The following is a 12,886-nucleotide window of genomic DNA, read 5'->3' on the forward strand; positions in this document are numbered from 1 at the left end:
AAGATACCTCTTATGTATATATGGTCATAAATATGAACAGTTTGGTCCTTGGTGCTTAAAGATAGCCCTGGCTGTCCTTGAACTAACAAAACATGTCACTGTCACAATGCAGTTTGATTTTATCCTGTCAGTCAGTCAATATAGTTTCGAATGTCAATGAACTGATGTGGTCCATTGTTGTTCTTTCAACCACGTAAGCCCATGAAAACATCTGAGGGAATATACAAATGGTCTACAGTATTGATTTCTCTTCCTTTCTGCTGTTATCTGCACTTTCAACCAGACAGTTCCACAATTGATTCAATGTGATTTTGTTTCCCTCAGTGTGGAGTGTAAGAGGAAATCAATACTTGCTTCCAAATCTATAATTTTAGACCGTTATTTTGATATTGCCTGAGGAAACATTTTGCCATCGAGTCATTCGAGAGATTATTATTCAGTTGCTTTGGTTGTTACCATATCAACACGCAGGAAATTAAGTATACTTATAGAAATATTTTACATCATAGTATAAGCATGAATTGCTTTAAAATTAGGCTAAAGACATATTTTGGTGTTTCTATACAATAAGACTAAGGTTTGAATGTACTACTTTAACAAAACCAAAAATCAATTTAGGCCAACAGTCTACAGACTTTCTCTTGGAGTAATAATAATAAAAAAAGGCAAGTAAATTACCCATAACAACACAAGCTACATGATTTATTCATTTTTACAAGATGAGCTGGATCATTAAGCTGAAGAGGACACACAGACTTGTTTAATTTCAGTGCTTGTTGTAGCATGGGATCCCTCTCCTCTCTGACATAACAATGGATTAGATGTAATGAAGAGGAAACAGTTGGGAGACTAACAGATTGCTGGGGTTAGGGTGCATCCCCCCTGTCATCCGCAAACTTCTGTAATCCAAAAATAGTGGGCGAAGAAAACCCATCACAAAAACAGTCACACTACCTTCACTTGACAGAATTACTTTATCCTGAAGATTAATTGCTCAAGGATTTGCTGGATCTCTGCCAAGTTAGTTGAACAAGTAGTACAGAGGGGAGATTTTGTCCGTGTTAATCCACCACCACGTTATCCAAGCGCCTAATGAAACTATGTGGGGGCTGAACAGGAAGTGTCCTTATTTTGTAGAGTCAAGCAGAAAGAAAACCCGAAGGCATGTTTGTTAAACCTTCAGCAAATCCAGCAGCACATACATGGGGAAATGGTGCCCTGGGACTTTCGATATGTGGTTAATAATGGCACATTTATATTAATCTGTTTAAAACAAAATCTGATGAGAGATCCATGGACTGGATCTATACAACAAAAAATAACAAAACACACCTCATCAGGATAATATGAACATCTGCACCACAGATGGGGGGAAGGCTGGGGATATGAATCTTCTGGAGGTTGTCATGACAACCGCATCCTCAAAGGCTATGCTGTCATGCTGAAGCAATATAGCGAACCTGGTGCAAGCAGTAGTGGGTTATTAGGTCACGCCCAAACCACAATGCTCAGAAAAGCATAATTAACTGGGTCATTGCTACATCTGTCAGGAAATCAAATCTTAAAACAAAAAGCAATTTTAATGTATTTTGATGAGCCGAGGAGAGAGGGGGTGCAAAGAGAGAGGGGGGCAGACAAATTGAGGACTAACAGACTAGACAGGAGCTGATTTTTAATCTCTTTAGTTGGAAAAACCTCAAAAGAGCTGTGGATATCACATATCCCAGTGCATCATCAGTGAAGCAGTGCCTCAATTGCCAAAGGGGAAATCATCATAAATAAACATGGAAGCTCATCTGAAAGCCTCTTTATACATCAGTGCCTCACATACAGACAGAAAACAGGAAGACAGTGTGTTTTAATAATGTTTGTGCAGAAGAAGTCAGAAGACCAATCTAGAAATCCAGAAGAATCTCACACTGTTTAAGAAGGAAATAGGTCAATATGTCAACATATATCAATATGTCTGTTCATATATATCTCTCTCTCTATATATATATAATGTTCAGGCACTGTCAAATGTATAGCCATGTCAAAATCTTTCCCTGCACTTAAATGGTATAAAATCATCTGAAAATATAGGAAAATCTTTAAATATATTAAGCATCAAAGGCACTCAAGTCATATCAAAAGAAAAAGAAAAGTGTTATGATATGATTATAGTTAGAGAACTTCAGCTAGACTTTAAAAGCAAGAATTCACAGTATGAAAAAGCCAAAGTAAAAATCTGGAGATACAGAATAGTGTATAAACAACATAGATGGTATATTTTACACAGCCACTCCTCTTGCATTTTGCATATTAGGACCAGTCTTCAAACATAATTGTAGACTAAAGGAGTCCTAACTCAGACAGGTTGTGAAGCATTTCATCACAGCATCTCTGCAGAGAGACAAAACAGAGAAAAGGTCTGATGAAACAATGAAAGCAAAAAAATAATTAATACAGTGGAGGCAAAATTCGGTCACGCGTACAAAATCAAAAGTGACAAAAAAAAGCACTTGCGTCCATTGTTAAGGTGATTTGGGTGGGGCTCGTCATGAATAAGTGAGTGTGTTTTGGCGGGCAAGCACCACATGTTCGGAGTGATGGGGGCTCCCTATCTCCAGGTATTGTGTGTTAAGGGATGATGCAATATGAGCGATCGCCATGGTTACCACAGATCGGTAGTTGCCTGCTACGTTTTTTCCCCCTTCACACCGTTTTCTCTTGCCATCGGTGTGTTGCTATGCAGACTTCGCCCACAGCCACAGCTGAATTTCAGAGGAGGAGGTGTGAAACCAGTCAAGGTTAAAAGGAGAAGGGGGGATCATAAGCAGTCTGAGAGGGAGGAGGGGAGGTCGGGTGTACAGATGAGAGACTTGCTCCTTCAGATGCTCTGGTTTGTCCCTCTGATGTAAAAAAAACGCTCACAATCAGACTGCTTACATTCTTCCTCCCATATAGAGTTTTTTTTTTCATATATTCACTGGAGGTTTGATGCTATTTTTGCTTCCCTAAAACCCCCATGAATAAATTATCAAGGCAAACGTCCTGAATTTCTGATTAAATATCAGAGCAATGGTAGCCCTAAAGCTCTGTGGAAAGTGCACATGCAGCAGGTTTTAGCACCTCGGTGTGTCGGCATGGGAGGTAAATAGGCAACAAGGTAAATACATTAAAGGATCAAGTCCATTGGCCATGTGGTGTTGTGGCTGGTCAGATATCAGTTTGTTTGAGCACCGAAAGGAATAGGGAGAGACTGAAGTCTAATGCTTTTTAATGTGCCACTCAGAGGGATAGATGTCTGTGAACAAAACACGCTGGTGCTCCGTGATAACATGGCAATAGAGGGCTAAATGATCAAATCTAAATTAAATGAAAACTGGATTTGAGTAAGAAGCTTAAAGTGGCTATAATGTGCTGACACGGAAAAATAAAATAACAAACGAGGAGCAAATGGGTGATCGTCAGGATTTCAACAGTCATCCCAAAACAGTATAGAGAAATTTGCATTTCTCCATAGGAATTTGGTTTTTGGGAAGGTGGCACGGGAAAAAGGTCTTTGTCTCAGCTTTGCATTGTTGTTAGCATTCGTGCTGGGGGAGGGGGAACTCGGGGTGGTCATAGGACGTCTCTCAGCTGTCAGGACAGATTATAGGGTCGCCTAAACACACAAGGCACTTAGTGGGGGGGGGCTGCAAGGGGGCTGTGGACCCCACCAAATGAGACATAACCCTACTTACAGCTGGAATGACAAAACAACATCACACCTCATGTTTGGCTTAGAGAAAGCACAGAGGTACCATGTGGGAAGATTAGAGTTTAGGGGAGTGTTTTCTTCTTATTTATGTTGTGCATTAGCTACAATAAAGAAAAATCAAGTAACCTGTAAGAAAGACTAATATCTTTATCTTCTTTTATGCAGGACAGCATATTTGGGTTTAGATCTAATCAAAATGTTTCATTGTGCTTTAACCTTACAGAGCTTAACATAAGCTCATCACAAGCTATGAAATAATGGGATAAATCTGTCTGAAAGAGCATTACACAACAAGAAATGATTTCATTTAGATATTATGGATGAAACAAATCATGTCACAGAGCAAAAACAGAGAGGAGTGTGAAACAACAAGCTGCCATTTGTTCTTTAGCGCCTGCCCTGCACTAGTCGTAGGGGGGATTACAGCCATATGGTGGAAGCAAACAGTGTTTAGAGGTAAATGAAAACATGTTTTCATTGAAGGGTCACTCCCTCCAGTTTGCTGTGTTTGTCATTTGTAGGCAGGACATTATCGAGATATAACAGTAAATGGGCTAAAAAATATATTTAAGGTCTCCTTTGAAAGAACCTGCTTTCTCAGAAGTGCAGACAAAATGTGAATCATATAATCATGTTGTCTTACCTGGCAAATGGAATGTAAGAGATGCTATACCTGAAAGAAAAAATACAAAAAGAAAAAGAAAAAAAATCAGGACGAGGGGACAGTAACTGTTTATATTAAAGACAAGTTACTGATTGTAGAAAAAGACAATAATTAATTCACTACATGTCAGTGAAATATCTGAAGCAAATTTGGTCATTTTATAAAAGCTTCACCAGCTCGGTACTTCAACATTAACATCTAGCGTGTTTTAACTATCTAATTATTTATTTATTACCCAAAATAGATTTAGGACTAAATAATAGTATAAAATTGTCTTATAATGGCACACCAAAATGTAAAATACATGTTTAAATGCAGCACCAAGTGAAGAGACTGTAATGCGAAGGGATTAACCAAACGTGTCAGTGAATGAATTAGATGCACTATAATCTTGGCGATAATGACTGTAGGCATGCTGGTAGTCACACATAAGTACAAGCTGAAGTTTGTCACAAAAAAAAAGGCTGATGAAACACCTCATGTATTTAAAATATGTGAAGAATCTGGCACAGCCGTTGAATGATTAACTATATCCCAAGACTGAGAGTGACCACCGTTTAATTTGACCAGCAGTTAGCAGGAAACCCTTGTACTGTACATATTTTACAAGTCAGTGTTCTGAATGTCTAAACTAAATACTAAAGTAAACTAAAGTAAACTAAGCAAGTAAGTTGCTGTTTCGCTCTATACTGAGTCAGTGTCAGAGTGCAGTGCTTTAGTGCCATATGGACACACACAGCCTGAGGACTGGACTTTGCCCACCTTTGTGTGCGGGTCAGTGGCAATGCCTTATTACAGAACCACCTTCACACAGACGTCTGAGCGACTGCGTGGGAGCGCACTATGCCCCCCGGTCGGTTAAGAAATGAGCTTGAGATGTGTGACTTGGGGTTGCCATGGTGATGCCTCGGAGAACGCAGGCAGGGCGGAAGTGAATGTACTACATGTAGGTGCAAAAATGTAGTTACGAGGCTGACAGTCCCGCTCAGTGATGAGCTGACAGCCTGTTCCCTTCCTCCTGAGTTGCTGAGGGTTTGTGGTTCCCATGCACATGCATACACTGAAACCCTTTTGTTACCGCTGCGCAAATATGTTCAAATTAATGAACACACAAGTGCCGACATGCCCATATACATCACTCACAGGTTTCATTATTCACTACTGGGTTGAAGCTTAACCCTGTTGACCTTATTACTATATGTGCTCTTTTCTTAATCAGCTAGTCTGCGTTATCTGCAGGATTCAGAAAGCCACATCTAAGACATTACATTTAAAATAGTGTTCACGTTGTTGATTAAGTCTAATCTTTTTATGCTGTTATGTGTTTAACTGATTTATTGTTTAGTCTAAACAAAACAATCATATAATAGCAATATGCCCATCACAAATTCCCAGAGTTGTTCAACTTTCAAAGTTATAAAACTGAGAAAAGTAGCAAATCCTCATATTGTTGAGAAGCAGAAAACTGAGAACATCTGGCAAAAAAATACGGAAGGCCCCATCTAGTGCCAGTATTTAGTTTGCCTGTTGCTGGGTCTGTAGATATAAAAGGCTCATTCTAAAAAAAAAAAAATCATGATTCTTATTTTCAGGTGGAAAAAAATTAAGAAAAAGCCTCCCTAAGCAAACTGAACATTTTCTATTGATCAACAAACTGAACGGTTCAGCCCTAATGAACACAATTAACTAGGCAGAAACAGGACATTCTGAGTTAGGAAATGACATAAAAACCTTTGAATACGACAATGAAATCTTAAACTGGACTTTGTCTTGTGTATAAATAACACATGCTGAAATATGTGACTGTCTCTAAGTAGGTCTTCAGCAATCATGGCACCACCTCTTCCTCTACAGGCCAAAAATATAGTGACCTAGTATAATGTCTGGCAACCTACCTACCAGTCTTCTTACAACATGACCGACTCAGGCAGATGCCACTGGAAACTAGGACAAATCAATCTAAACCAAAGTTTTCCCATTGCATTATATGTGCATCTTGTTATGATCAGACACTTTTATGATATGACTTTTATGATATGATTACTCTTTATAGTCTGAGTTAAAAAACAAAACAGAAACGCTATCATTAAAAGATATAATGTTCTGAAGCCTTCACAAAAAACAGATAGAGTGTCGATGAATGTGCAATGCGGCAATGTTTAACCATCTACAGATTCGGCCAACAGTCGTAAGTCAGCTTAAAGCATCATCAGCAGAGTGATTAACTCGACTCTCGGACATGTGATGCAAGCCGAAGCAGCTGGAGCAAAGTTCTCCTGTCATGCACAGACGGCTCCATCTGAGTGGGCGAGTGATGAGTAAATTAATTGCCAACTGTACTACAGTGGAGAGATGGCTGAGACGCAGTCACACTTACCACGTCATTGCCAAGAACTGCAGAATACAGAAGATGATAGCCAGCCCTTTTTTATGCCACTGTAAAAAAAAAACAGAAAACGTTTATTCTAATAGATGCAAACTAAAACAATAAAGACTGACACTGATTTTAAAACTATTTATTAACGACTTACCCAAAACACTGCACAAAGTGTCAACACGAGACAGAGCTGGTGGAAGAAGAAGGGAATTATTATCATCTTGTATGCTTGAAGGAAGATGTGTAAATTTCAAAGAAATGTTTAAATTCTAACAAAACAGCTTCTAAGTCTACAAACAGAAAAACATCAACGTATCAAGATAAAATGAATTGTCAGGATAAGTTACTATCTACGTAATCCTTTAAAATCACAAGGAGAGAAGTTGTGGATAATCTGGTTATCCACACCTTTTCCCTTAGGAATTGGTGAAAGCAGATACATGCAAGATAAAACATATCCAATGAGTTATCCAGCCTGACGTAAAAATAACAGTAACACAGTATTTACCAGCATAACAATGGTGGCTATCAGTCTTGTTGGTTCAAACATGCGCTTCAGCTGTTTTAGTGGTCCCATGAGGAAGCAGGTGCTTTAAAAAACAAACAAAACAGAATCAGAAAACATCAGTAAAGAAGCTTGACTATTGACAAAATATTGATCCATGAAATTATTGTTTCTATGTCTTCTCTTGTCCTGGGTGTACCCCGCCTCTCGCCCAATGTCAGCCGGAAGATCAAGAATGTGTTTTAGGTTTCTTTAGAAGGCACTCTCTTCTGTCAGTCCTGCATGTTTGATGCTGTGCTAATGTTAGTTACCCAAGGTTCAACCATGTATTTAAAATAGCGTTGTTTGTTGTTTGTCAGTAACACTTTTGAAAATGATGACATGTACAAATATCATCAGGGTGGTCAGCGATAACAGGCAGAATAGACACACTATATTGTACCTCCATGAATATTCAATACTTTGGGTCAAAAATGTGTCTATATTAATTTTTTTTAAAATAAGAAAATGTATACAAAGTTAGACAGGATGTGTCAGTGCCCCCCATAATCAAATTTACAATACTTGTTGCAATTATAAGCGGGTAAATATTTCATGTCAAACACTATGATGACACATTTAAAACCTCCTACGTGATTGCGTGTGTGACGTCAGTGAATGTAACAGGACAATGGCTTTCCCCGCTGACGAGGCACACAGCTCCGGGCTCGGCAGAGCTGAGTGGGTAGAGGGAGGCTGTGTAGCGTCACATCTGTTAGATGAGACACTATAGCAGTCCGCGTTGACGCAGGCTTTTTCTACGAGTCTGCCGAGAGGGATGGGTGCTTATTTTCAAGGGTTCTATATGACAGAGACACTACAGATGTCCCTGCACAGGAAAGCTACTACTGCTGATTAAGGAGATGGATGACGGCAGATTTAATTTTATTACTGACATAAAACTAATGGTCTGTTGTTTAATTTCTTTATCTTTATTTTATGTGACTTGATTAAGCAGTGAAGGTCGTCTGCTAAAGTTTGGTATAGAGTGAGTGAAAAAACATAAAAAGCACTTATTGCTTGTCATGAAGGACATATTGACAGAAGAAAAAACAATACATGTTAGATATATGTTTATTGTTTCATTATTTTAAAACTTACATGTGACCCATCATGACCACTACTGTGGGTGAATGGAGGAACCAAAGGTCATATAAGATGAAAATTGTTTTAAGATACCCCAAGAATATGACACTGTCTTAGTTTGTATTGGTAACCTGTGCTGTGGAAGCAGAAGATGACCCAGTTTCTTGACACATCTAAACCTTCTGGACATATGATACCTGAAACAGAGACTGTCCTGTCTGAAAAAAGACCCCTCATTAATGGTTCACTGTCTGTCAAAGAAGTCAAAGACATCATGATTATGTAAGAACCTTGGATTATCTAGATTAAATAAGTGGGCTGCTGATATCTAGTGACGTGAAGAGTCTAGACTTACTTAACTGTTACATTAAGATATTTAGAACTATAAACAATAAGGATATGAGTGTCTTGTGCTACATACGTCTGAATCCATGTCCCGCAACAAAAAGGAGAAGATTCAGACTTACCTCTTAATTTATTGTGATCAACTAGAGGTAATATTGTATACTCTTGGAGACAGACAGCAAATCAAACAGAAATCAGCTGGTGTGTTCTCACTCATCATTGTCCCTTTCCTTCTGACTTTCATGTGACATACAATTAAACTGCGAGGCAGTTAACACCAATCTGATAAACTAAAGGAAAACATTTTGTTTTTGTAATCTGAAGCAGAACATGTAGTCACCACTGTTCATCATTAACCCTCTGGTTACCCTTCAAAATAATTACGTTAAATACCCTTTGACACATAAATGTGCTTGGGGTAACCAGAGGGTTAATATGCCTGAGTGGCAAACCCTAAAGAAAAGTGGCAGCCTTTAAGGCAAAATGATTTGTACGTGTTCAGGCCTGGTGCATCATCGTTTCTCATATTCCTGGCAGTGCATTATACTGCTGAGAAAAATATATCAAGACATTACAACCCTCCAGGCTGCCAAACTGATCTGGACTAAAGTGTCTTACCTGGCAAGAGCGGCGACATTCCCTAGTGTGTAGAAGACGGCGAAAAGCTTGATTCCATTTGGGAGGAATAGCAGTGCTGAACCCTGAAACAGCAAAATAGTCTCTGTGAGCTCCGCAGAATAATGTCACCACACATTGATTAAGAGGTAAAAGACAAAATAAAACAGTCAAGAAGTTAAATGAATCCTGAACTTACATAAAATTGAAGGCCTATATCTCTTGGAAAAAAAAGAAATCAAACTTAAAAATAATTCTGTGGGCTGTGCAATGTTTTTAATGAAACATGTTATGAGCGCCCCCTAGTGCCCAAATACCATAAGACTTTGTTTAAAGATCTCTGCCTGGATGGTGCTAAAATCCACTATGACTTTCAGTGAAGAAGACTGACAACACACACTGAGTGTTGACATAGTATATATTTCACAGTGGTAGGAGGGGGTGGAGGCATTTAGTGAATGCAGTTAGCAGAAACTCACATGTTGCTCATACATCTGTAAGGACATTTTAATAAGCTGTAACGAATAACTGCATGTCACAGAAGAAGCAAATCTGTGGCTATGTTATGTGGCTTCAAGGTAAAGGGCATTTACATTCTATTAATGACTTTAAAAAACTTTATGCTGTTTGCTGACAGATGCCCAGATATGTTGTGTGAATTTCACCGCCCAGGCCTGCACTTAGAGGTTGTATTGTGTGTGAATTATCACACGCTTCTAAGTGTTATCAGCATGTGACAATGCTTCCTGTCATTTAAACCACAAACTGAAATTTTCAGCTTTTTCCTGACATTAAGTAACATTTCTGTGTTTATTAAGTATGTGTCACTAATCTGCAAGAGCAGGAGGACATGGATTTGTCTTGATTGAACTATAAAGAGTTTTTACAGGGCCTACAAACCAAACTCATTTGAACTACGGCTAACACTATTATGCACACTGTGCATTCCTAATGTCAGTATGAAGTCAAACATAACATAAAAGCTGCCTTTCGACTTCAAAAGGGCAGACAAGACTCACGAGTATTGAACACAGGATGCCTCCAGCAAAGCATATGACAAACCACTTCACCCTGGTGCTGTAGCTGAGAGAGCTGGCATCAAGGATCTGGTGAAAAACAATGGGAGGATATCACAAGACAAACCTTAAAATGGCCTGTGCTGAGAAATATCGACGGGCTTCCTCCTGATGATTTAATCATGTTGGCTAGAGCCAAGCAAATAACACCCAGCTACAGTATTATCTTACAACACAAACACACTCACAGCACGGTAAAGTTAAAAGGCACAGGACATTTACTCAGCACACGGAAACTATAACAGCAAGCTGCAAAGAAATGTGAAACTTTAACTTTGCAACAAGTTAAAAAGGTACCATATAATATAAAATATAAAATATATAAACACGGGCTTCAAGTCATCACCTTACCTCATGTCCTCCTCAACGTGACGGCGTGTAAAAAGTATAAATGAACAGTTTGTTTAATGTTAGACAGCGAACATTTACCTAACGTCAACTGACACTTTCACTGACAACGAGCTAACTGTTGATAAAGGAGATAAAAACACATTAATACTGATAACAGCTGTATGAACGGTGACCTTAAGCATCTGGCAAGAAAACCAGACTAGCACAGTGCTATTTTGTTTTGTTTTTATTAAGTTTTATCCGTGTTTTCTGTTCAACGTTAGACAGCGTTAGCATTAGCAGCTATCATACTACCTGTGTAGTGAGACCCAGCTCTTCATTTTCCTCCTGGCCGCTCAACACCCGACGAAGCTTGTCCATCGCGACAGGCTAGCTGGCAAAATGTTTAGAAAAAAAAAGAGCGAAGTGTGATTTTATTTAATATTTCCAACTGTACGGCTGCAAGTGTGAATCGCAGTAGTTGTAAGTTTGACTTCCTGGCTTCCTAAACGACGCTTTCGTTAAGGGCTGACCTAGAATCGGTTTGTTCGCAGCAAAGACTGGGCCTCATTGCAGAGAGGGTGGCGCTTCAATAACAGACCGCAGATCAGCTTGTGAGGGCAACTTGCACAAACACCCACTTCCTCTGAACTGTTGCTGCCTTTCGGTGTTGTCGGAAATTACAAAATGAATTGCGCACGCTGCCTTTCGGTGTTGTCGGAAATTACAAAATGAATTGCGCACAGACAAAACAAAACTGTATCGACGATGTTATGGGATTTTGGGTTTGATTAAGAGTAGTAGATTTACAGGATAATAATATAATATAATAATACATGAAAACAAGGTAGACACTCATTATTTAAAAATAACAATAACATATATAGTGCGTATATATTTTAAAACCCTGCCAACATTTTTTGATTGTTTGAGCCTATTTATATTACTCTTAACTATTTTTTTTAAATATACGCTACAAACCTGACAGCTGCCACATTTACGCTCCCTGTTGTTGCTTTTCCGTTTCTTTGTCGCCGCTCAGTGGAGGCATCACGACCATGCAGGGAACATGGTCAGTACAGTATGTCCTCCTGCACTGACCATGCCTGGTAGTTTTAGTTTATCTTGTGTGCAGGAGTGTTTTGACTAATACCATGCATAACACTGGCATTAGCTAACCCACTCAAAAGATACTGGATGTCAAACATAATTATAATAATAATTATTATTTTTTTAAATGAATTTTAAGGTGCAAATGTACAAATGTTTCAATAAATGAATCGATGCATTTATTAACATAAACGCATTGCTTATTATTTAAATATATCAAATGTTTATGTTTATGTGCTTTGTTTTTAGATAGATTCAACACTGCAGGCCTTGATTGTCATGTTTTAAATTTCACAATAGTCTTTAAGTGTAAAACATTTCATGTGTCAAGGCTATTTAAAGAGTTGCCTTGCCTTTATCAAGAACATAAGTAGCGCCAAACGAGATACAGTTAAGGGAGGCGTTTGGGTCACAATGTCCTCCTAAGGGACACACTCATTGACTTGGCTTTTCATGTGTAAGCCAGCAGAAATTTTAATTAGCCTTAAATACACAGAAATTACAGCAAGAGTTGGCAAACATAATCAAAAGGAAAGGGTGGAAGTGAAAACACAACTGATTCTTACAATTCTCTTTAGTAAAGGGCTGCTACGCAATGATGCTAAACTGGGAAGTCACAAATGAATTTAATTCATATGTAAACTGTCCCTAATGCACATTTAACCACAGTCAACATGTCAAGTTCAAGAGGAAAGTTGCCCAAAGTGCTTTCAAGCAGGTGTGCTTCATGAAAATGTATGTAACTTCCGACTTGTGATTTAAAGGCTGATTTAATAGGACTTGTTATCTTCAAATTTTTCTGACTGTAAAAACAAACCACCAAATGACCAAAACGACTCTCAGGTGTAACTGACTGCTGTCACACTCTAACACGAAGCTCAGCGCACTCTTTGCGACACACACTTGATAAGAAGTTGAGCATCAGGTGGCTGAGAGTCTCTCTTCGCGCCGGTAAAGGATGACTGTCTGCTGCAGCTTCAGCAAAATAGACTTAGAA

At 38.7% G+C, this 12,886-nt stretch overlaps 1 protein-coding gene across 1 annotated transcript; it reads right to left on the minus strand.

Annotated features, from left to right (window-relative positions):
* Nucleotides 1–1,655: 1,655 nt before the first annotated feature.
* sft2d1 (SFT2 domain containing 1) lies at nt 1,656–11,374 on the minus strand. The gene is made up of 8 exons (XM_027278076.1): nt 11,095–11,374; nt 10,393–10,479; nt 9,377–9,459; nt 7,292–7,373; nt 6,938–6,973; nt 6,784–6,842; nt 4,386–4,415; nt 1,656–2,382 (listed from the first exon to the last, which is right to left on the minus strand). Exons 1-8 carry the CDS (start codon nt 11,158–11,160, stop codon nt 2,343–2,345), a joined length of 483 nt encoding a protein of 160 aa, XP_027133877.1. The 5' UTR covers nt 11,161–11,374; the 3' UTR covers nt 1,656–2,342.
* Nucleotides 11,375–12,886: the final 1,512 nt, after the last annotated feature.

Source organism: Larimichthys crocea, chromosome III (genome assembly GCF_000972845.2).
Source record: "Larimichthys crocea isolate SSNF chromosome III, L_crocea_2.0, whole genome shotgun sequence".
In the NCBI taxonomy this organism is placed as follows: Eukaryota; Metazoa; Chordata; class Actinopteri; family Sciaenidae; genus Larimichthys; species Larimichthys crocea.